Source organism: Echiichthys vipera (genome assembly GCF_963691815.1).
Source record: "Echiichthys vipera genome assembly, chromosome: 11".
Taxonomy (NCBI): Eukaryota; Metazoa; Chordata; class Actinopteri; order Perciformes; family Trachinidae; genus Echiichthys; species Echiichthys vipera.
This window is the reverse complement of record NC_139836.1, coordinates 7,097,631-7,123,928: the sequence shown is the minus strand read 5'-3', so window position 1 is coordinate 7,123,928 and position 26,298 is coordinate 7,097,631. Positions and strand designations below refer to the sequence as shown.

General features: G+C 41.8%; 2 protein-coding genes across 5 annotated transcripts in view; one reads left to right on the top strand and one right to left on the bottom strand.

Annotated features, from left to right (window-relative positions):
• Positions 1-2,168: 2,168 nt before the first annotated feature.
• On the bottom strand, positions 2,169-15,835 carry asrgl1 (asparaginase and isoaspartyl peptidase 1). Its single transcript, XM_083923386.1, has 7 exons — positions 15,699-15,835; positions 9,336-9,531; positions 6,615-6,757; positions 6,276-6,430; positions 4,763-4,884; positions 3,478-3,588; positions 2,169-2,755 (listed from the first exon to the last, which is right to left on the bottom strand). Exons 2-7 carry the CDS (start codon positions 9,520-9,522, stop codon positions 2,541-2,543), a joined length of 933 nt encoding a protein of 310 aa, XP_083779512.1. The 5' UTR covers positions 9,523-9,531; positions 15,699-15,835; the 3' UTR covers positions 2,169-2,540.
• Positions 15,836-26,009: 10,174 nt separating this feature from the next.
• The window catches only part of rims1a (regulating synaptic membrane exocytosis 1a), a gene marked incomplete at both ends in the record, with an annotated part of 118,539 nt that continues 118,250 nt past the window's right edge, over positions 26,010-26,298 (top strand). For all 4 annotated transcript variants that reach the window (XM_083923460.1, XM_083923458.1, XM_083923461.1 and 1 more), the window contains one exon: positions 26,010-26,170. In XM_083923460.1, coding sequence (XP_083779586.1) covers positions 26,010-26,170 — 161 coding nt within the window. The remainder of the gene's footprint in view (positions 26,171-26,298) is intronic.

The window sequence follows — 26,298 nt, the reverse complement described above, 5'->3', positions numbered from 1 at the left end:
CCGGACTCACCTGACTGAAAAAACAAGTGTAATCTCAGGCCTAAAACCAAAAATGTACTTGTGTCAGAGACTAAAGCCCGGGGTAGGCTACGTCTGCTAATGCCAGGAGGTACTGTGGAGCAGCTCAACTAATTTGAAAAAACAAAAATAAAATTGTATTCATGATTCGATTCAAATAAAATATTGTCCGAATAACACCTGAACACTAGGGCCTACATCTTCTAGTTATGTGGTGGAAAACTAGCAAGCATAAAAGATAGGAATGTATGTAAAGACAGTCAGTTCTCCTTTCAATAAACAATACAATGTATATTATAATGACATGACATAAGTAAGAGTAAATAATAAGGCAAAAAAATAAAATACAAAGAAATTAAATTAAAACGTGGGCTATATTGTTACAATTGGGTTCGCAAATCTATGAGTGACGTGACCTTAGCTCCGTTCATTCATTATACAGTCTATGCTTCATGTCCAGGGCTCCCCACCCCGGATCGGAGGGTTTTTCATGAGCAGAAAAAAACCCCAACTGATTTGACGATTAATCGACTATAGACAAGACGTGACGAATCAGATTGGGCTATGAACATTTTTAGTCAGGGACACCCCTACTAAATAGTTAGCTAAAAGTAAAAAAACAGCTGCAATAGTTAGCTAAAAGTGATTAGCAAGCTATTAGCTAAGTAGCCTAATAGATAAACAGTTACTGCAGTTAGTATCAGCTTAAAGTAGTCTAATGAATAAACAGATGAAAGAATGTTATAAATGACTGAAACATCTGGTTTCATTCCAGTAATAGTAGTACGATTGTTTACCAAACAGCCCAATATTGACAGTTTAACTGTATGAAAAGAAATGAACAATATTCACTTTTATAATATGAAGTGTTAAACATTTGGAATATACATTGGAAATTGGTGAAGGGGTACTGAGACTGAGAAGGTCGGGAACCACTGCTGTCAAGGACAATGTGCCAACCTCACCAATAAGAGAGTCATGTCTATTCCACCTAAGATACCTTCAGACCTTTACAAAGGCAGCTATTGTAAATGGGAATCAAGTTCTCTCTCTCTCTCACACACACACACACACACACACACACACACACACACACACACACACACACACACACACACACACACACACACACACACACACACACACACACACACACACACACACACACACACACACACACACACACACACACACACACACACACACACACACACACACACACTTTATTATAGTTTTAGTATAAAACAAAATAACTAAATTAAATGACTCAGGGTTTAAGAAAATGAGAATTTCTTGCACTGACTTGCAGAGTCATAAAGCGTGTGTGCTGTTTCAGTGTTGACTCGTATCTCAACAGCACCATCTAGTGGATCCAGTAGGGTAACACACAGTCAGCTCCACATGAGTGCACCTTTATGGGGAAATTAAGCATGACATTGACAATGGTCAGGGATTAAAGGGTTTTATCGTCAACAATCGGTGTTTTCTTAACACAAAGCTTCAGCACTGACAGTCATCATCTGATCAGCAGCACTTCACAAATGTTGACTTTGGTTCAAATGGAGTTGTGGCAGCGTTTCACAGTACAGCACCACCACAGGAAAATGGATTCTCTGCTCTTAAATATTAAAGACGGTGTGGAACGATGTAAAACACACACACACAATTTAGATTCGTCATCTACCCCCGTAATTCTTCAATCATTATTTATTATATTTATTTTTGTCACAAGTCATTTGAAAATCAAACTTACATACATATTTCTATATTTGATTTGAAAATACTTGCTATTTTTTGTGCAATTTGCGCAAAATTCAATATTTTGCAGAACTTTAAAACATCTATGTGATGTGAAATTTACTACATCATCTACCAAATCAATCATAAAGTTTGAATTAGTAATACGTAAGTAAACCTTTTTTTTAAACTTATTTTCTAATATACTTTTTACACATAATTCCATTAAATAATGCTTTCAAGTTCAATTAATATACATTTTTGTTCAAACAAAAACACATTTAAAAAAATCCTGTGAGGGTCATTGTAAATGCTGATAATAATAATAATAATAATAATTGTGCAATACTGTATACCGTGATACGATGATATTCTGCAACGCTTATCGTACCGTGAAAACACCCACCGCAGGTTGTTTGATGATGGATTATTCTAGATTATTAACATCAGCAGGCAGACACAACTACAGGTTGGAGGTCAGTAAGATCCTCAGGAAATCCTGCTGCAGCTACACTAAGTTTTGGGGATTAGGAGAAGTTGCAAACTGTCTGCTTGCTGGAGATAATTTCATGATGAGGCCTAATCAGTTGAGGACTGCCTGTATGTTTCTTTAATCAATAAAATAACATATGAATTATATTAAATCAATCCTAAAATGGTTATCTATCAGAATGCATCAACTGTGTATGTCAGTATCTGTATTATAAGTAAGTGGATTTAATATTCTTGATTCAGTGCAAAATGTAGGCCTAAAAATATGAAAGCTACATGGGTTGCGTTTCCTGTCAGAGCGGGTCATCGAGGCTCCTGGTGAAGTGTTCCCCAGTGTACAGGCCGTAATGGAGGGTGTCTTTCTGGGCTGCAGCCCAGGACATCTGCAGGCTGGAAAAGCGAGCGGCCCAGTGGCCCTGAGGGTCCACTGACACCACCCCACCCAGCCCACCTACTCTGGACTTCATGTAGGCCAGTCCTAAATCACTGGCAGCCTCTACGGACTGACCTGAGAACAGTGGAGAGATGAAATAAGATCATAAATCAGCAAGCAGTGTTTATCAAGGTGTCAGTGATCAACCAAGTCAGTACTTAATCCAAGGAATTAGTCAGACAGTCCAACAGTAACTTAGGGTGCACTCCCACTGTCCGTCCATACCGTTCCCCGTGCTTTAGGGTACTTGCCCCCCCCCCGGCCTCAGTCCCGTTTGTACTCACACTACCTGGGCCTCGGTGAATGCTTCTTACTGCCTCTACGTCATCACGCCGTAACACGTCACATGCATTGATGACGTCATCGCGATGCGTCGCTTTGTTTACAAATCTTTCCATAGACCTCTGAGTTTTTGTGCGTCTTGTCGACTGTTTTTGAATCTTTTCATCGACCAAATCTGCAGTAAACACTCCACCTCCGCATCACACCAACGTGAATCTTTCGCCGCCATTGTTTTAAATGTCCGCACATGGTCCGTCCTTCTTTTTTCTCTGTCCGAACAGGCGCACATAAAATGACGTCAGAACTGCCGTAGGCCTCGTGCTCGTACATGTGCGCACGCCACAACTAGGACTCACACTGGTCAAACAAACTAGACTTTAGCCATGAAACCTGTTTGGGTACGGTACGGATGGACAGTGTGAGTGCACCCTTAACTACTACACTATCTCTGCACGCATTACCTATAACACGTATTTATATTCACTGTAGAAAAACTGTACGAGTGCGTCTACTACCTTGCTCCATGTGAAACAGGATGAGTCTGGCTAGAGTAACCTTCATGATGGCTTCTCCGTGGCCTGTAGTTGACACTGCTCCCACCTGGTTGTCAGCATAACCTCCACTCCCTGCCGTGTTAATTTGAGAAAAAGAAATGCACATTTAGCTTTAAATGCAATTAATTTCTTAGGTGCAAAGTTTTTTTATTGTGTAGTTTTATTGCAACGTGGGACTTTCAAGAGGGTGTGACAGTATAGCAAGCTCGAATTGGAAAGAAAGTGTGGTAAACGAGGAGAATTGGGAGAAAAGAATAAAAACTGCTCATCTGTTTGTCTTTACAATACGTTTTGTTTCCTATAAGTGTCACTAAGTTAAACCATTGCTTTTGTATATATTAATATATTTTATTTTTAGAAAGTGAGATAATAGTCTGGAAACAACACAAACATTTGTCCATACTCTTTTTTCTTTTTCCATACTTATCCGGACCTGGAAATGACTCATCCCATACTTCCATACTGCGTAGGAACCCTGTACAACAGACTGACTAACAGCCAATGATTACTCAACTCCCATCCATTTGCTGTGGTTCACTAAACCTCGGCATTTAACAACTCTAAAACCCTCTATACTCATCTTCTCAAATGACATTTAGGATTCTGGCACATTACTTGTGCAACATTAGGTTATGTGTATGAGGCAGCCAGTGCTTGGGATCTGACATAATGGATGTGAATGGGTCAGAATTACACTGGTTAAAAACAAGAAGGCCTTTTGATTTGAAAGGAACAGGCATCTCTTTTTTTTAACATGTGTCAGCATTGTTGTAAGGTTGTCACCATACCATCATTTTAAACTTTGGTAGTCTTTCAATACCAAAGCAAAAAGAAAAAAAAAAGTCCATGGCATGCAAAGTGGGATGTTTAATTTTCCTTTTTTAAATTAACAAGCTGCACACAAAAAGTAAACCCACACCAACACACAGTTGATTTTCTCCCCTGCTCTTTCATCTCTGATTACAGGTCTCCTTTTTTTCATATCTTCAATACTTTCAATACTATCAGACGTGGATTTCGTATCACTTTAAAACATGTGCTATTGAAAACCTTGCATTGTTGTAGAGTACATTGTTATCACACAGAGCTCATAGTCAACAATTAACCAAGACGGCTTTGTGTACTAATTAACCCCACATGTAAACTTCTGCCGGTCAAAGGTCGAAGAGGGATGGAGACAGTGAACAATAAGTCAACTTTTTGAGTTAGAAAGGCATATAATTCCAAACTGTGGGTGAGGACTGACCTATGCAGGGTGTGTCTCCCACCCGTCCCTCCATCTTGTTCAGCATCCCCCCTGTCGAGGTTGCACAGGCTATGTTTCCCTCACTATCAACCGCCACTGCTCCGACTGTGCCCATCTTCCCCCTACACAGAAAAACATACAGAACCAGCAAAATTAGGTTTGAATTACTTTATTTGAAAGCATACTGAATATATAATCAGGTTTATACAGTAACCCGGTAACCAAGTTACAACCAGGTTAAGGAGTGCCTTTCTTTTGTGCACCAGGTCCTCTCTGCTCCCCGCTCTGAACAGTTTGGAGTTTGCTCTTATGAAGAATGCAGCTGTAGTCAGCTGGGAGTAACAACAAACTCAATGAATTCCAGTGGTGACCCAAAGTAAAAGCAAACAAAACCTGTCCAAACATCTATAGAAACTTCTCAAACTACTCCAAAAGACAGTCTTGGGGCAGAGAGGATTCAATTCTAGCTTTTCTACATGTTTATTCCCCTTGAACAGGTGTATTGATGAAGTATTGGCTTTTTACTCATCATGGTTTTATTGGTCTTAGTTGGTAACGAGTTTAGTTGGAGGAGCTCAACCCCATGAAAGCAGAAGAGATTCTGCAGCGCAAATTCACAGTCTTTAATAATATATCACCGGTTTAACACCACATTTCGGTACCCATTCCTGCAAAATGATTACCTTGCACTGCAGCTGAATTCTCACAATAACACGAGATAACACGAGAATCGCGGATTCACATGTCACACGTAGCGATCTGTCTCTGCAGGTTTTCAAGTAAAGCGTTTGTGTTGAAAGTGAAAGTGACCCGGCCAATCAGAATACTGTAAGGAGCTACTGGCAGTTAAGTGGGGATCGAGCAGAGGGGATTGCTCATTCAAAATAACAACAGCGGCTCCTAAAGAGGTTAGCCTAGCATCAGTTTTATCAGTACTGGAGAGTTCTTTTCTTCAATGAAAGAAAAGAACGCCTCTGAAGGCTTTTCTCAATGGAAAAAGATGTTTTCCCTCTTCTCTCGATTGACTTCGGCAAGAGTTTGATAGCCAGATGGTGCCCTTTCCCAATCAGTTTCCAATGATAGCATGGTTCTGTGTAACAAACAGGTCAAGTTAATGAAATAAGAGCAAATAATTAGCATTATCTGCAAAAAATAAACAGACCAAGATGGAACAAATAATTCACTTTTGACAAAAATCCGTCTGTACAGGGAGTTCTTGAACCCCAGGTGTATCCTACGAGTTATTGTTTGACCGGACGCCAATATCCCTTCAATCACAATCTGTTTAGCGACTGATCAGCTGGTAACGGATTGATTGCCGTGCAGTCACTCTTTGAACATGTTTTTGCTGAGTCATCACTGGACTCTTGTCACTGCTGTGAATCCAGACTGTTCCATCAACATAGGGCTCACAGAATTCTAGTCTTACCTGCAATGTCTCACATCTCAGTATGTTTCCTCAGAGTATTTTTGGAACAAATACTTATAAGCTTCAAGCAGCATTGTGTCTCACATTTGGCATTCCACAGGGTTGGCATCAGGAGTCAGGTTCTTTTTCCAACACATGCGTGAGTACTCTGTGATAAGGGACTCAAGGGGCACCTCAGGGACACCCATGGACCGGGCAAACTGATTGGCGCCCTCTGCCGTCAGACACGCGTGACTTGTCTAAAACGGAGATCAAAGTTTACATCTAAAGAACACTTCTGCAACCTATAACAAAACCTACTTGAAAGCACTGGGTGTATTTTGGGGAACTACTCCATTACATAGCACGTAATTTTGATTCTTATGACACAATTCGTAATTCCCAATTTTAGGTCTGGACCATCCAATATTTAAATGTACGTACCTTATCCATAACCAGTCTCGCTAGCTGGATTGGATTGGCTATGTTGCGTACAGCAGACACCGCACCACTACCCAGTGTTTTCCCGTCCATCACAATGGCATCCATTTCCACTTCTCCTTTGATGTTCAGCACTGACCCACACCCTGAAACATGATTTGAGACACAATTTGTTTGAGTCTTGCCTCTGGGGACAAAGACTATTTTTTGTACAGAGGGGACATTTAGTCTGTGTCTGGAGCTAATGCCATATCTTAGTTGAAAAACAGTTCACTTTGGGAGTTCTTTTAGGGAAAAGTATATGGTCCATGTACTCTCATCAGCCACTTTATTAAGTGCACCCTGCCAGTGCCAGGTTTAACCTCCTTTTGCACTCAGAACTGCCTCAATTATTTGTAGCATAGATTCAACAAGGTGCTGGAAAAATTCCTCAGAGATTATAGGCCCTGTTTACACGACAACGCCCGCAGGTGAAAACAAAATATTTTATCAGATGTGCCTTCGTTTAGATGGCGACGACGTTTTACGGGCTTAAAAGTGCAAAAAAGTGAAACCACCCTCCAGAGTGGAAATCTGAATAACGCTCCACTGTTGTGTTTCTGTGTAAAGGGGTAAAAACGCAAAAAAAGTGTGCTCTGCTCTGCTCAGGCTGCGTACATTTTTACGTAACATCCATGTGAGGAGTAGAGCTAAACAACAACAAACATGTGGGACTGTTTCCATCAGTCTCACTGTTCGGCGTCCTGCTTCTCCGCTATTAGGGAGATAAGTAGAAGGAAGTTTCTACACATGCATGAGCTCTGGGTGGTGTTGTGTGGAAGTGCCACTTCACGTGCATGCTACATCGAATTTCACACACTTTCACTTTCTGTTCTTAACAAACACAACATGCACTGTTCCCCCCCACCATGATCTCTTTCATGATGCCGGTCTCGGCAGGCTCAGTAAATTAAGAAAAAAAGCTCTACCCGCAAGTAAAAACAAAATGCTTTTGTCATGTGGTGGCCGTTAATAAACCTATGCGGCTCGCCGAAGTAAGTCTATAAGTAGGAAACACTGCACGTTAAATTTAGGGTACGTCCACACGATCAAAACAACCTTTTTTTTCTCCGTCGTTCTTAAAACGTTTTCCGTCCACACGGACATGGCTCAAGAAATATCCGCATCCACACCAAACCAGTGAACCCGGCTAAAAGTGCTTTAATACAAATGCCAGGCCTGGATGTGGAGCTGTAACTGCCACAGAAATACACCAACAAGGTGAAGAAGAGACGGGGCTACACTGTTGTGTATAACCATAATACAAACACCGGAGACTTTCTCTCCAAATCCTCCTCCATCCTTGAGAGAAATCTGTCAACTGTTTCTGGTGTTATTGGAGACTTTTGTGGTGTTTTGGAGACTCTGATGCACGAATCACTATGCAGTTTCATCAACGAGCAGAGGGTGCTGCTGTGAGCCCTTCCCCGTCCCAAAGCACTCACAGGCAGGTACTGTCTTGCTACTTTTTGCGACCTTCTTGGCAACTTTATTTATAAAAAGCTGCTTGTGACCAATTTGGCGACTTATTCAGACCATCCGGGAAAAGGGAGAAATATCTGGTCGGCCTAATTCATTTATATACATGTGGCTCAGAGTAATGTCCGCGTCTCTCCTCTAACGCAGCAGCACTGTTGTTGTGGTGTGACGCTGTGGGGGTTAGAGGTCGGAGGTGTGGAGATGACTGCATCATTAACAAAAGTATGTGGTTTCACCGTCCAGACGACAACTCAAATTTTCCCACTCCGGGACCTAGTTACAGAAAAGACCGGTTTCAGGCTCCGATAACGCCGGCTGCGTGTGGATGGTCAGTCTAACCGATGCTAAAAATGTGCGGTTACAGGAAAACGCGGGCCCATAGATAATTTATTATTTGCCAGAATGTGGCATAATGACCTACCCTGGTTTTCAAAAAATCACACTGGCAGAGAAAGATGGAAATACATCCAACTCTGGTAATCAGTATTATTAGTAATTCAGCAAACTTTCAAGGTCCTCTTATTGAAACGTGTAAATTCAAAGTATGACAAAAAAAAGAATTACCACATAACCCACTGTGTCTAACACATTTTTGTGATATTTGGATTACTAAATGTACACCTCACCTTATCAATAGTCTAGATTGAAGAACAATGCAGTGTAAGAAAAGTGTATGTGTTTTTACCAAGCCCCCACCACAGCAACTTCCTGGTTGATCCAATAAGAAAGGGCCAAAAACTGCAGTTCTCCCAGTGTCCACTTGGGGCAGGCTTCATAATAGAGCAATTTCCAATTGACCCCAATGTTAAACAGGCCGTTTTCACAGTATAATTAAACCTATTTAAGGCCTGGTACAAAAAAACATTCTAGACTGTATGTTTAGATCATATCTCCATGACAACACTGAGGCTACTTTTTGTTTTATTGGAGGTTAAAGTTTATGAATAATTAGGGGCGTGGTCTCTTGAGTGACAGCTAGCCTCTGGCCCTCAATTCTCCTCAGAGGTAAACGTCAGCCAGATGGACGCATCTCCCTCCCCCCAACCTCACATCAATGCCCTTTTTTTGGTAAGAGGAAATGAGGCGGAGTCAAAGTCTGACAAGATGGCCACTCCCGTGGGTGAGTATGATTGGATCAGGATGAGTGAACGGACATCGAAGGGTATGATACGTCCATTTTTTATTCAGTCTATGGTTTAACATTACCTGCATTGAAGGAGGGGTTATTCTCCAGCTGGGTCACAGCCTCGACCACAGCATCCATGCTGCTGCCCCCACCCTGGATGACGGTGTACCCTGCTTGGACTGCTGAGCACACCCCCGAAGTGGACTTTTCTGACTGCTCCTTTGGGATATGACCCGCACCTCCATGGACAACCACCACTGGAAACATGTCAATCACCTGAAATGTGTAGAGATAAAACCCTCTCAACGTCTCTTAACAATATGAAACACTGCAGGTCATAAGGTACCAGTCTGCTTACTCTTAATTTGTATTCTGGCATTTTATTCCTTTTAGTGTTTTACTATATAAAGTTGTTTAAATGTTTCCTGTTAATAAACTTGCCTTGCATTAGCTATTGGCATATTCCTTTATTTTTTTCATTTATAATGAATAACTCAAAATCCAGAGCAGAACCTCATATATATTTGACTAAGAGTTTATTGCTTACTGTTTATTGTTTTTTTTTAGACTTTCTGTATTTATTTAGCTAAGAGTTTATTGGTTATCCTATACTGTATTTTTTTTATACCTCTCTTGTGTTTTTTTAAGCTGCTGGAAACTCAATTTCCTTGCGGTGTTATCCCAAAGGATCAATAAAGAGAAGTCTAAGTCTAAGTAGTAATACACTCTCTCTTTTTGTCCCTTTGAGTCTACACTGAGAGTAACATCCAGTGGCAAAACGGTATTCAGAACCTTTTCTTTAGTACTAGAATAGAATAAGAATGCCTTTGTTATCAGTGTATCGTAAAAAACATAAAACAAAACTCTGAGTGCTACTAATACCAAACTGTGGAAATAATCCACAAGTGAAAGTCCTGCATTCAAAACCTTACTGAAGTATACAAGTATTATCAGCAAAATGTACTGAAAATATAAAAAAAAAAAAAAAAAAGTCCCCGTCAGTGTTTTACTCTAACACCAAAACTTTTTTGGATTAATATCGCTGCTGCATTAAAAGTTGTGCTAAGGCATTTAAATTCCCATTACTACAGTTTAAATAAACACACTCCACCCTTCAGTTTATCAGGAAAATATTGAATTTAAAATCACAGACATACATGGTTTTCATTGGACAGGAAGGGGAGGAACAATGAAATGTCTAATCTGTGAAGTGGCTAGCTGTGAGGCAAAGGTAGTCGAGTCAAAACTACCAAACTTTTCTATGTGATGTAGAAGGATAAAGTAGCATTCCATGTAAATTTTAAGTACAAGTAAAGTGAAACTAACATTAACACAAATGTTTTGAGTTAATGCTACTTGTTAGGTGGAATGTATTGAAGAACCCTAAGTACTTAAGCACAAATGTGTATTTTAGTACTGTTCTTGAGTAAATGTTAGCTACTTAGCTACATTTCAACCACTGGTAATCTCCAAATAAACAGCCCTTGTTGATTATTATCTGTCTCATTTAGGAGAATATTTAAACAATATGACAGGTGTAATAAATGTCATGTTGCTTCAATAGCTTGTACAGTAGATATAAAGAGTGGTGTTGTTCAATAAAAGACATACTCGCCTCAGGTATTATATGCAGTGGCCCGGAAGTGCAAATCACAACAGCAAATAGAAAACAAAACGCCAAATAGGAAAACACTTCAACAAATCCTCAAACACAACAGGAAAAGGTAGGCCTATCTAATCAGAAGATGGACCCTCCGGATTGGACAGACCGACTGTCTGTCTTTGAACAGTGTACATGGCCCTTGTAGCGTTAGGGCGCTCTGATTTTCCCGGTGATATGACGGGTTTCAGAGTGAGATATTGATGCCGACATCGACACACGTGAGGCAGACAGCTGCTGCATCTCCTTCAGTGCAGCAGCTTCGTCAGCTCCTGACACCCCCGGTGGGAGGGCTGGTCATGGCCGTGAAGATTCAGCTGGACGAAAACATGAACTGTGCACCGTAAACTTAATTTCGTTTGTCAGTGTCCACATAAACCAGCATAAGTGTTTCAGTCATAAGAACCCGAGGTGTGGCTAGCAGCCCAAACACACCAGCTAACAGTATTGTTAGCCCGCATTAGCGGTTAGCATCGGATTTTATCAAACCTAACGTTACAGGTTAACCCGGCGAAATCTGTAACATCAGTTCGCTAATGTTAAAACCCTCAAGTGTAGTTACAGAGCGTCAGTTTGAGATTATGTTTGCATAGCTAATGTATTTATAATCTATGGTTGTTACGGACTATTATTGCCTGGGCCCAGACAGCCCACAGGCAGTTAAACGGAGCTATCAGGCACGTAACGTTAACAGCGATGGTGGTGTGTTAACGTCAGTGTCTAAGTTTAATGGAGAGACTGTCGGTAACGTTAACGTAGGGACAGATGCACCTACAGTTACAGAGCTGTTAGTGTTGTAGAGTCAGAACAAACACGTGCATTTACTCTGCTGTCTAGCATGAACTGTTGACTGTACATGTTCTATAGTAAACAGATAATAATGGTGTAAAATAACACCACTGAGTATAATGCAGTCAGGCACAACTCTACAAGTCCCTCTGACCTCAATGATATTATATGATAATCTCAATGACATAATGTGATGACCTCATCTCAGTAAAGCTGGACTTATAAACACCTCAAATACGATTCGACTGCAGACTCATAAAAAACAATAAAGTTAAAGCATCTCTATAACAGTTTGAACAAACATTATAAACGTCATGCATATTGAATTCATTGCAGGGCCCTTGTGTTTGACTACATTATTTATTTATTGTCAGTGTTTAATGCAACAGTTTTATCAGAGTGGTAGTGATCCCCTAATCTACGAAACACAAAAAAATCGTTTTTTCTACATACTAGATTTTATTTGTATACTATATTCTCTTTACTTCTGTATTTCTTCACAAATGATCACATTGTAAACCGTATAATGTGCTTTTTCTCCAGGCTTCTCTTGGCAGTCCTGCTTTTAAACCACGATGGCAGCTGAGAGGTTGATGGACCAGTGATGGTGACGTCTGATCGCCCTATCAAGGAGAAGCTGAATCACTGAATGTGACCTAAAACCATGTGTTTGCTTCCTCAGACTTCACGTCGGCCCTAACAGAGTCACAGAGAGGTCTACATCACATCATCACATCATCATCTCATCAAAGACTGCTGTACCAGAGAGCCGTGCTGCACCACATCCTGCCAGAACCTCACCGGGGACAGCTATACAGCCTGTCTCTCACACAACATTTGCAGTTCAACACAGGACATCAGTGTGAAAGTTTACTGCTTAAGATTATAATTCGTCAAGAAAAAGTCAGATCAAAGTCTACAATTCCTATGAATAAAAAAATGTTTTCTTAACACTGCAAGATGTTTGTTTTTACCTTTGTCACTATTCACGTTTGCATATTTACTAAGTTGAGAAAAATGTTGCATATATGTCATGATTGTCTTTGTATTTTGATCAATTAAAATATTTTTCTAATAATAAAATAAATCTAATAAATCTAAATCTAAATGCTTTCTAGTTTTTAAATGGATACATCTTTTTTCTTTTTTTTTTAAACTTTTGACCATTTGGCACATCCACATTCATATTTCAAAAAGATCCAGTCTTGTGTTTTAAGTTTTGCTGGTGCAGTTATACACTCTTATTTTACATTTGTATTGCAGGATGTCTCTTATTGTTTTAACTGTAGTTCCTGAATATAAAAATACATGACTAGTTTGTATATTTTGGGATGTTGGTAAATAGTTGCACTTCTGTATGCAGGCCTAACATTAATGCAGTAACTGATCTTAACTGCATGTTTTTATACAGTATGACACTGAGTATTTTTGTAGATTGTCACCTAAACGGGACATTCATAATCTAAAGTACTTCTCCTTCTGGAAACTGTCTCCTGATGATGGACCTAGTGAAGGTAAGGGCCTTATTTGCTGGCTACAGGCCGAGCAGATGACCTGCGTGGAAGCTGTGTAATGACCGTGCCTGATGGGGACACAATATCTACAGTTAATGAGAGAAACATTTCAAAGGTAGATATAGGTAATGATGATCATACATCATCTCATACAAAAATATACAGAAAATAACCCAGATTCAGTTTTAAAATGGTCTTAAATTTACTGTTTTATATATAGGATACCCTTTTTTAATGTTACTGTTCATCTATTTAGTTGTATTTGCAAGTTCAGAGATAAGTCAACCATACATATGAAACATCAGGTATGGTACAAAAACAACGAGTTCTGGGTTTTTTTAAGAGCTGCTGAACACTCAGCATTAGTGTTTATGCTGGATTCACTTGGTCTAGAAAATGTGATAAAGTCAAAATAATAAATTAGTTCTCTCTCAGTCAGACTCTCTGTCTGTGTCTGTCCTCGCTCTCCTGCAGTTCGTTACAGCCCCATAAATGTACGTGTGGCGTTAAATAATGAAAGTCACGTTTGAGAGAAGCAGGAAAGAAGAAGGAAAAACTGTTCACATCCAGATGAGGTGAGACGTGCCGTCCTCACAGAGCTGCATGGACCAGGGCAGCTACTCGGCTATCTGCCGTTAGCAAAGGTTGCGTTTAACGCGCAGCTGGTGTTTTTGATGAAGTACTTCCCACATAGTCCAATATACTCATCCTGATGTTTAGGTTGGTTGACGACACATAATCTGTCACGCCGTACGGATGCCCTGCATCAAAAATAATACTTAATAATAGCGAAAGTATCTTCGAAAATACTCATGCTTTGAAAGTAGGCTCTTTTCCGGGTCTTTCATCTCTCTTTCCCTGTTAAAAGACAGACAGTCCGTCTGTCCAATCAGGAGGGAACATCCTCTGATCAGAGAGACCTACCCTTTCTGGTAGAAGTTAATGTTTTAGGATTTGTGCTTTACAATTTGGTGTTTGTTTTCCTATTTGGCGTTTTGTTTTCTTCTTTGCTGTTTTGTTTTCTTCTTTGGCGTTTTTTTTTTAATTTGCCTTTTTTTTTTTTCTTATTTGGCCTTTTTTTTTCCTATTTGGCCTTTTGTTTTCCTATTTGGCCTTTTGTTTTCCTATTTGGCCTTTTGTTTTCTTATTTGGCGTTTTTTTTTCTTATTTGGCGTTTTGTTTTTCTATTTGGCGTTTTGTTTTCTTCTTTGGCGTTTTTTTTTTTATTTGCCTTTTTGTTTTCTTATTTGGCATTTTGTTTTCCTATTTGGCCTTTTGTTTTCCTATTTGGCCTTTTGTTTTCCTATTTGGCCTTTTGTTTTCTTATTTGGCGTTTTTTTTTCTTATTTGGCGTTTTGTTTTTCTATTTGGCGTTTTGTTTTCTTATTTGGCGTTTTGTTTTTTTATTTGACGTTTTGTTTTCTTATTTGGCGTTTTGTTTTTTATTGGGCGTTTTGTTTTCTTATTTGGCGTTTTTTTTTTCTTATTTGGTGTTTTGTTTTTTATTTGACATTGTTTTTTTATTTGGCGTTTTGTTTTATATTTTGCTGTTTTGTTTTCTTCTTTGGCGTTTTTTTTTCTTATTTGGCCTTTTGTTTTCTTATTTGGCGTTTTATTTTTTTATTTGGCGTTTTTTTTTTTTTTTTTGCCTTTTTGTTTTCTTATTTGGCCTTTTGTTTTTTTATTTGCCGTTTTGTTTTTCTTATTTGGCGTTTTTTTTTCTTATTTGGCGTTTTTTTTATTTATTTGGCGTTTTGTTTTCCTATTTGGCGTTTTGTTTTCTTATTTGGCGTTTTTTTTTCTTATTTGGCGTTTTTTTTTCTTATTTGGCCTTTTGTTTTTTTATTTGGCCTTTTGTTTTCTTATTTGGCCTTTTGTTTTCTTATTTGGCGTTTTGTTTTATTATTTGCTGTTGCGTTTTTCTATTTGCTGTTGTGATTTACACTTCAGGGCCACCGTACTTATAGCAAACCTTTAATCTCAGACAAACCGCTAATGGCGAAAACACTAAACATTTAAAAAAAGATACTCCTCCACTACTCTTCTAACCGCAAAATAACACATTTTTTCATAATACTTGGTTTATTTTATTTGAAAACACGTCCTTATTAAGTTGTTCGACTGACAGTTAAGCTTGTAACGGTAGTCTCGCGCGCCTCCGTAATGTCAAACAGCCCATGAAACAGGTGGCTAAAGCAGTTACATATATTCATCTTAAATATGGATTTGAAAATACATTTAGGTACATTAAAAGCGAGTGTGTGTGTGTCGAATTGAAACACACGAGAAAAGGTTGCGGTTCTAGCAAAGATACACTAATATATAACGGTGGTGTGCTTGTACCAGGGCTGCAGGGCTCCGCAGGCTAACAGCCCAAGACTGCAGACTATCAGCAAATAAAACCGACCCAGGGCTACGTCCCAAACTTAACGGTTTACTAAATAGTTCGCTTTATTTAAATTCTCGGCGCACCTACTCACCCCGGAGATTGACCCATTTGCTTGCAACTTAACGGGATGCTAACGTCCTTGAGCAATATGTTGAAGACATTCATTTAAAGCGACACAAACTGCATTTACTGGTTATAAAATCCATACCGTTGATACAAGAAGGTAAAGGTCCGAGCGACCGTCCGAACGTCTGACGAGTCGTAAAGTTCAGGAAAAGCCACATCTGTTCCGGGATATGACAATCGCACTTTCAAAATAAAATACAACACGCAACTAACAATTAAATTCAAATTTATTTATAGTGCCAAATCATAACAAAACTTATCTCAGGACACTTTACAGAGTAGGTAAAGACCACACTCTGACTTATTTATGATTTACATAGACCCAACAATTCCTCCGTAGAGTACGGTGGGAACGAAAACCTTCCCTATAACAGGCAGGAACGTCAGACAGACCCAGCTCTGTGGAGGACGGACATCTGTCTGCACCGGTTGGGGTGGAAGAAAAGGAGAGAGAAAGAGAGAAAAGACGGACAGAGAGACACAAATCAGAATCAGAATCAGGTTTATTGCCAGACAATTTTCATTGCAAGGACTTTGACTTGATTTGACAGTGCTTACATAAATATGAACATGAACACAAGCAAAACTAAACATATGGCATTGAATTATATACATGAAATATAAGTGACTGTATTTGTATGACCAGTGCAGGTGGTAGAGTGCAAGTTAAAGTGTCCAGTGAAGGGGGGGGGGGGGGGGGGGTGTTAATATAACACCTGTGATTTGGGTACGTTAATATAACGTATGAGTTCCAGATGTCGTTGATATAACGAGTGACCGTTAAGTGTCTTTGACAGAATTCCAAAGCCTGATGGCAGAGGGGAAGAAACTGTTCTTGTGACGGGAGGTTTTGGTCCTGATGGACCGTAGCCTCCGGCCAGAGGGGTGAGGTTCAAACAGATAGTGTCCAGGGTGGGAGGGATCACCAGCTATCTTCCTCGCTCTCCTCAGGGTCCTTGAAGAGTAGAGTTCTGGGAGAGAAGGGAGGTTGCAGCCAATCACCCTTTCTGCAGAACGTATGATGCGCTGCAGTCTGCACCTGTCCTTGGCAGAGGCAGCAGCGTACCAGACGGTGATGGAGGAGGTGAGGATGGACTCAATGATGGCAGTGTAGAAGTGGACCAGCGTTGTCCGCGGTAGATTGAACTTCTTCAGCTGCCTCAGGAAGTACATCCTCTGCTGAGCCTTCTTGATGAGGGAGCTAATGTTTGGCTCCCACCCGAGGTCCTGGGAGATGATGGTTCCCAGGAAGCGGAAGGACTCCACAATGTCCACTGGAGAGTCACACAGGATGATGGGGGAGGGTGGGGCTGTGCTCTTCCTGAAGTCTATAGTCATCTCCACTGTTTTTGAAGCATTTAGCTCCAGGTTGTTCTCCCTGCACCAAGTCACCAGTTGGTCGATCTCCCATCTGTAGGCAGACTCATCCCCACCAGAGATGAGTCCAATGAGGGTGGTGTCATCCGCGAACTTAAGGAGCTTGACGGACTGGTGACTGGAGGTGCAGTTGTTAGTGTACAGGGAGAAGAGCAGGGGAGAAAGAACAGAGCCCTGCGGAGAGCCGGTGCTGATCGTCCTGGAGTCCGAGGTGAGGCTTCCCAGCCTCACGTGCTGCTTCCTGTCCGTCAGGATGTCGGTGATCCACCTGCAGGTGGAGTCGGGCACGTTGAGTCGAGAAAGCTTGTCCTGCAGACGAGCCGGGATGATTGTGTTGAATGCAGAGCTGAAGTCCACAAACAGGATCCTGACGTAGGATCCTGCAGAGTCCAGATGCTGGAGGATGAAGTGTGTAGCCATGTTAACAGCATCGTCTACAGACCTGTTGGCTCTGTAAGCAAACAGCTGGGGGTCCAGGAGTGAGTCTGTGATGGATTTGAGGTGGGACAAAACCAGGCGCTGAAAGGATTTCATGACAACAGAGATCAGGGCGACAGGTCTGTAATCGTTTATTCCAGTGGGTCCTGGTTTTTTGGGGACTGGTATGATGGTGGAGGCCTTGAAGCAAGCTGGCACAATGCATGTCTCCAATGAGGTGTTGAAGATGTCCGTGTACAGAGGAGACAGCTGGTCTGCACAGTGTTTCAGGCAGGATGGCGACACGGAATCTGGCCCAGCAGCTTTGCGGGGGTTCTGTCTCTTGAAGAGCCTGTTAACGTCTCTCTCAAGGACAGACAAAGGTGTCGGTGGAGGGGAGGTTGGGAGGGGCAGCTGTGGCGGTAGGAGGTTTACAGTCTCTATTGTGGTAGTGGGGGGAGAAGGGCTGATGGGCTGGAGCTGGTGGGTAGTGTGGTGGTGGTGGTGGTGGGGGGGGGGGGTGAGTACTGTCCAGGTGATCTTCAAAGCGACAGTAGAAGTTGTTGAGGTTGTTGGCAAGGCGTTGATCGTTAGCAGAAGGGGGGGCTGTTGGCTTGTAGTTGGTGATCTGCCTGAGCCCCCTCCAGACAGAGGCAGAGTCGTTAGAGGAGAACTGATGTTGTAGCTTCTTGGAGTACAGCTGTTTAGCGTCCCTCACCGCCCTGCTAAACCTGTACTTGGCCTCTTTGTACTCTGCTCTGTTGCCACTTTTGAAAGCCCTTTCCTTGTCAGACCTCAACTGTCGCAGTCTGGGTGTGAACCAGGGCTTGTCATTGTTATACCCTGGTGCGTGTTGGTACACAGCAGTCCTCACAGAAGCTGATGTATGAGGTCACAGCTTCTGTGTACTCATCCAGACTGGTGGAAGCAGTCCTGAAAACATCCCAGTCAGTACAGTCCAGACACGTCTTTAAGTCCTCTGCAGCTTCACTGGTCCACTTCTTTGATGTCCTCACCACAGGTTTAGAGAGTTTTAGTCTTTGTCTGTAGGCAGGAATCAGGTGGACCATGTTGTGGTCAGAGTGTCCCAGTGCAGCGCGGGTGACGGCGTGATAGGCGTTACTGAATTTTGCCCAACAGTGATCCAGAGTGTTCCCCTCCCTGGTTGCACATTTTATAAACTGTCTGTATTTGGGCAATTTGTGACTGAGGTTACCTTTGTTAAAATCCCGAGGACAATAACTAAGCGAGCGCGCGCTGTGCGTCCTGCACGTTGGCCTCCGGTGGAATGTAAACACCGACCAGAATGAAGGAAGCGAACTCACATACAAATACAGAGACAGACACACTTCCAGTAACTATAATAATATCTATAGTAATGTGAATATGACTTATATGTTATGGCAGTCAATACAGCAGAATAGTAGAAACAAGCACACCTAAGGTTATAGATTATAATAGCAGCAGGAAGCGTCATGCAGGACCACGGCAGCAGGCACCACCACGATCAGCAGAGACCTGCGAGACGACAAAGCACAAACAACTCCGGGGAAGAAGTTGAACTAGTAACATGCATTGATGAGACATGAATGATACAGACAGAGAGGAGAGAAGCTCAGAGGATCAGGAAAAGTATTATCCCGCGGCAGACTAGGCTTATAGCAGCATCATTAAGCTGAACAAAATCAGCTTACAAATAACACTAACATGTTCACCTCTGTATTGCCAATGTGTGATGAAAGGAAACTTTGATTAAAGAAAATGTACACTTTTGTTTAAAAAAGTTCACACACACACACACACATACACACACACACGCAAGTCACGACAGTGTTTAAATATATAACGTTCATTAAATGTATTCTCTAAATAACCTTCCCTTGCATTAGCTATTGGCATATTCATTTATTTTGTCCTTTATAAGGAATAACTCAAAATCCAAGGAAGAACAGAAGTAATTTACTCTCTCTTTTTGTCCCTTTGAGTCTACACTGAGGAGGAAATGTCTTATTTGTGTGACAATCTACAAAATTATTCACAGAGTGTATTACTTTATAATAAAAAAACCTTTAATGCATTTAAGATCAGATACTGCATTAATGAGTAGGCCTGCATACAGAAGTTACAAGAATATTAATCAACATTTATAAATATACAAACTTTTAATGCAGGAACTTCAGTAAATAAATAAAAATTCTGCAATACAAACGTAATCTAAGTGTTAGCTGCACCACCAAAACTCAAAACATGGGATTGGAACTTTTTAAAATATGAATGTGGATGAACCAAATGGTCAAAAGGAGAAAAAAAATACCCATTCAAAACAAGAAAGCTCTCTATAAAACTGGGAAATACAGAATTAGCTATTTTATTACATTGACATAATCATGAGATATAGGCAACGCAGAGAATCTTGGTGTCTCTCAGCTGTCGGCCAGTAGGATTTTGCACCAGACGATAAATGCCCTATCCAGACCCCACGTATTGCAGCAGTTCATTCACTTCCCCATTGAAGTGTTCCAATCATAAATTCACTTTAAAGGCCCCTAAACATGATACGTGGTAAAAAAGCTTTGGGCCGGCCATTCCTTTAATTTCTTATAGAAGAGGCCGTAGCTGCCCAATGTAGCGGCAGGGCCCAAGGTAGTGGCACACACCACTCAGATATGCCTCTTTGCCGCTGCGCTCAACTTTGACCTAGTTGCAGCTGACCTTTCAAAAGCGCAACCAATGAGATAGAAGCTTTGAGTGTGAAGTTTATGTTTCCTAGGCAACCAGAGATAAACATCAAGCTGGTTAGAAAGATGGAGAAAAAACTTATTGTTTGTGTGTCTGAGTTTCCCGAACTATTTAACGTGGACGTAGCCTCTTCGCCGGGGACCATTCTCTCAACTTGATCCAATCATATTCACCTCTGGGAGTCTCCATCTTGTCAGACTTTGACTCCTTCTCATTTCCTCTTACCAAAAAAGGGCATTGATGTCACGTTGGGGGAAGGGAGATAGGTCTGTCTGGGTGACGTTTACAGAATTAGCCTCATTAGCTCACATTAGCTCCACCGCCCGGGAGCTAGGCTAACAGAACAGAACAGAACACGTTACTAGATAAACAGGAGTGGGAGTCCCGTGCCTCTAGCAGAGACTACACCAGCTCTGGGAGTGAAGTGCAGACAGTGTTTATGATCTATGATTTTAAACTGATATTCAACACAGTACCATGCTCGTAGACTGTAAAACACTGACACTCACGGCCCGAATCCTCCTGGTGCTCCAGATTAGCATCTAGTGTATCTGTCATAGATAGAAGGCTGTATTGCAAGTCATGGTGCAAGTGCGGCTATTTAATCAGCATAACAACGTATAACAAAGCTAACGTTAACACGGTGTGTTCCTAAACCATCTGTTGGTACAGTCGATCGAAGAGCAGACCATCTTTTCACTTATGGTAACACCACCACATGAATGTCCGCAGTCTAGATTTAGTGTGCTAATTCTGACAACTAGCCTCTGAGGCAAAGTGACAGCCACTCAAGAGGCTGGATCAAATAGTAGAAGACGCTTTGCGCCTGCCATTCCATTCATTTCGGAGGAGGCGGTAGCGCCCAATGTAGTGGCAGCGCCCAATGTAGTGGCAGCGCCCAATAGCGGCGCACACCGCTCAGATTTGCCACTCTGCGGCTTTGACCTAGATGCCACTGACCTTTCAAAAGCGCAATGAGGTTGAACATGATGTCATCTATAGCAACTAGGTCAACCCCGCCCTCTAGTCTTAGCTCAGGAATCGTCCCAGTCTTTAGTAAAAGTTGGTCTCAGAGGCTTTGGGAATAGGCTTGAAGAAAGTACTCTGAACTTAAGACTGAACCCAACTAAGAACTTTTAGTGCTCCTGAGGAGAACTCTTAGTGCTTATATACAAATTTTGTGAATACGTTACATCCATACATAAACATTATGTTTCAAACATAACCACAAGCTAACGCTATCTAACTACACTGCTGGGTTCTAACATTAGCGAACTGATGTCACCGATTATTTCCGATCAATTTGTAGGTTTGAGAAAATCTGATGCTAACTACTAATTCTAGCTAAAAATAACACTAGCATATTAGCTGGTGTGTTTTAGGGCTGCTTTACAGCAAAAACGTTAGTACTAACCACATGTCAGTTCTAATTACTGAAACCATAATGCTGGTTAATTTAAAAATGATCCAACAGTTCACTTTTTCGTGAAGCTGAGTCTCCATCCCTCCCACTGAGGAGAAACGGTCATTTTAAATAAAGGTTAGATGTAAATTTAGTAAAGCAATTAACCTCCAAGTTGCACTTTAAGTAAAATGTCAAACATTTCATACCATAATTATTAAATTAATTAATTAATTTTTATTATAATTGTCATTATTATTAGTCATAGTAGTAGTAGCAGGCTAGTGGTAGCGGCAGTAATACCATAGTATACCCTACTCTATTTCCACAGCACAGTTTTAAGTTTAAGTTTTCTTTTTTATTATGAAGTCAAAATTACCAAATTTTTGTTTTTATTGTAGATTGCTATGATGATGGAGGGATGATGGTGATGAAAATGATAATGATTTGAGATTGCTTGGTGAAACAAACGCCAATCAAATCAAAATAAATTAAAGCACACTACTGATTGAATGTTAAACATCACTGTAATGTACATCACTGAAATCCTGCACCGTTGTGACGAAAAGAGAGCTGAGACGGAAGGCAACGCTCTCAATCTACTGGTCAATCCTCGTTCCTACCCTCCCCTATGGTCATGAAGCTGGGTCATGACCGAAAGAATGAGGTCGCGGGTACAAGCAGCCGCAATGGGTTTTCTCAGGAGGGTGGCTAGCGTCTCCTTTAGAGATAGGGTGAGAAGTTCAGCCATCCGTTAGGAGTAGAGCCCCCATGGATCCCCCAGTTAGAGCTGGTTAATGTACCCGGGGAATGGGAAGTTTGGGGTCCCCGTGTACCGACCGATAATTAGTTGTAGATGAGTGAGTGAGTGATAAAATGTGGCTCCAGGGAACAGCAAATGTCATCAAATATTCCAACTACATAGATCATGTAGACAGAATCCTTGAAACACGCTGAACACCTTTATAGTGTAAATACTAGATTAGAAAAGTAAGCCTCATTTATCAGCTATCACACAACCTTTGACTAATAGGCCTTGTAACATATCAGGGGCACTTCTGGCACGGTCTACATGGCATGATGCTTTTGTGAGACCAGTAAACTGGCCATGTGTTTTTGACTGTCTATCATTTATCTTAGCTGTCGACATTTCCATCTTCTTTGATTTGCTGACATTGTGTTGTGTGAGGGAACTCTTCTGTGCCTTCTTGAAAAGTGACATGTTTCGACGCTATTGAAATCCAACGTTGTCGTTGGATGTGCAAAGTATTAGGCTTCTTCCCATGAACGTTGCTGCCTTAAATAGGAACAGCCTTTAGGTCAAAGCTGTTGAGCAAGTCAAGCAAATAAGTTGCTGCATGCCCGCAGTAATGTTCAGGAAACTGTTTTGTTGGTTTGGGTGTTATGAGATGAGGATGATAAGGGGTTCGGGCTTAGCCAGGGTTATCTTTCTTTTTTCTCAGTGACTATTCCCTCCAACATGCTACCGGCTTCGCTTGCAGCTACTGCTCCTCTCAGTACATGTTTCCCCTCTCAGTACATCTAAGCAGTGCAGCTGTACAGTGAGCTGACCATGGTGCTGAAATACAAACCCAGATTTAGGAGCTGATTTTACGATCCACTGATTTACAGTGATACTTTCTGATCTGGGCTCAATGTAACACAGTGTGTAGGCACCTGTAGGGTCCCCTGGAGATTCAGATTCAAATATGGCATAGTCTTACGTTGGTACAGGATCCTATGAGCCGTATACAATGTTGTCAGTTGCTACACCAAATGGTCTACAATGAAACTCCTATTTCACATATCAGCTTTTTACCAAATCTGGATCTGTGGCTAAAAATAGAACAATAAGGAACATGTTTCTAAATTTAGATTACTGTGACACAATTAATTATTTTCTTTTAAAGCTACAGCTTGTGTGGTTAACACTTCCCAGCTAACACCCGTTCTCATGTATCTGGACTGTAATGTTTGGGGACCCCTCTCCACATAGCCTATAATTAAAATGTTGTACACTGACATACTGTAAATGTCACCCTATAGCCATACATGTGCATGGCTATGTGGTAAACCTCAGGCTCCATTCAGATTGTTTTTCAGCATGAGGAAGTAGTGTGTATGTCTATGTGTAAGTGTATGTGTGTGCGTGGGAGTGTGGTGGGAGCTGGGAACTGCTGGAGGATGGATAAGGAGGAAGGACAGAAGGAAGGAGTGGAGGGAGAGAGGGAGGGAGGAAGGAGAAAAAAAGGGGATGCGCGTCATTCTAACACGCAATGATTGGTGGGAGAGAGGAGGAGGAGGAGGAGGAGGGTGCAAACACTCTTAGTCTGAAGGGTTTCACACAATACCACAAAATGGTTCCTGCATTCAGTATTTCTTATATAGCCTGTTACGAAAAGACAAATCATTTTATTTTTGACCTACTTCACTTACCATACGCACAGCCTAAGTTTCTTTTTGATTTTTCATTCATTTTTATTTGTCTTATGGCATTATACTTTTGCTCTCCTGCTCAGTCACATACTGGAATAATGGTATACACTATAAAACTGAAGTTTTTTCATATATCATTCATTTAAGCATAAATAATGATGGTCATTCATAAATAGTGTAATAATGTAAATATATTTGAATGAGAGTTTAAGGGAATAATTATAATATGAATTAATTGTAATATATTGAGGTATTTTAATTGGTTATGTGCATGGTTTAAGGATATTTAAAGGAGAAAAGTGACATAAAAGTCATTACTTGATGTTCAACTTAAGCTTAACATTCAGGGATGGTCAATATTAGATGTTTTCACACATTAAATAAAAGCTGTTTATCCCACAGGCAACCCGTTAGAAAAGTCCTTATTGCAATACAGTAATTAACTGTTAATAAACCCCAATTTTTCAAACCCCTGAAGTTGCACCTAAATCGCAAAAGTAGCCTTATAATTTAGATGAATTGATAGCGATTGAGTGAACCAATCAGCGTTGGTTTGAGTCGGATTTACGTGTGACGAAAGGAGAAGTGACTGTTTAGTGTAAAGAACATGGCGGCTTCAACAGATGAGATGAGCACAGCTATTGAGCAAGCCGCTCAATATGTTGGAATAAGGACCGGGCACCTGAAATTGTGACTTTTATCCGTAAATTTGTGTTACACAAACGGCAAATAGCCTTTACGACATGTTGTTTACTTTCTGAGCTTTGCCTCGATGCTGTGTTCGTCTGTCATACGCTTCATTGATCTGATTGGTTGATTTGGCCTGTATGTTGGTGATGGTGCAGCCAATCAGGGACCAGTATTTTCGCCCCTTCCCAAAAGATTTCCGAACGAGAGTTCCCAGGTGGATATGCTGAGAAAATGAGAATTATGTGAATGAATCCATCTGGCGGTGTCAGATTAACAAATTAAGACATTTTACTTAAATAATCCGTGCAAATAATACAATAAATAATTTGTATTGGTTATTGGCTTTATTTAGCATAACCATACATTTCAGCTCTTCATGCGTTAACTAAAATGATAAAGGATTCTTCTTTCTTCCGTGAGTGATCATGGTCCTATAAAACCCACGGTGCACCCTTGAGGAACCCTTCATTTCTAAGGGTGCTGGCGTGAGCGCGCATCTGAACGGTGAGTGGAGCCCCCCATTCTCAAATGAGGGCTGCGCGCTCCCGCCGCAAGTGAAGTGAACGCGCTTGAGGGGCTGCGGTCCCATTGACGGTTCCGTCTCCCTGACAGCAGCATCAGCATCAGCATCAGCATCAGCATCAGCGGCGGCGCTGGAAAACAAGAAGTCGCCGTCTCGCCCCGCAGCCACACAGCCGGCCCGGAGGAGCCCTGGGCCGCCTCCAGGAGACCCCCCTCTCTGCCTGGCCCGAAGGAAGGAACCGAGATCCCCCTCCAGTGTGCCATCATCCCGACCGACCGCCGGAGAAATGGGCTCCCCGTAAAACGGAGGTGGTGGAGGGGAGAGGCGGGCGGGCGGGCGGTGGGAGGGGGGTGGGGGGAGAAGAAAGCGGAGCAGCAAGAGGGAGAAGGAGAGGTTGAAAACGGCAACCGGGAACCGAAGCGCTACCACCACCACCACCACCGTTCCTACTACTATCACAGCTAGCACCGACACTGCTGCTGCCGCCGCCGCCCTGGGTGCCCCCCACCGCCGCCATGGGAACTCCGCATCAGTCGCTCCGACCGCCGCTTTGTCCGTGGGCCATGTCGTGATCCGTGGGCTCCGCCAGCGGGTTTTCTATCCGTGATCCCGACCGAGGCGAGGGGGAGGAGGAGGAAGAGGAGGGGGAGGAAAGAGGGAAAGTGGTGGTGGTGGTGGTGGTGGTGGGGAAGATGTTCGCCTCGGTGGGCCCTCGGGGCGGCCCGCGCCCACCCGTCGCCCCGGCCATCCCAGAGCCGGACCTGAGCCATCTGACGGAGGATGAGAGGAAGATCATCATGGCTGTGCTGGCTCGGCAACGGGAGGAGGAGGCGAAGGAGGAGGCCATGTTAAAGTAAGAGAGAGAGAGAGGAGAAAGTGTGTGAGAGAGAAAGACACACACACACACACACACACACACACACACTGGGCCTGGGCTATTTCCGTTCTGAAGAAGTCCATCCATCTCCGTTCTCTCTTATG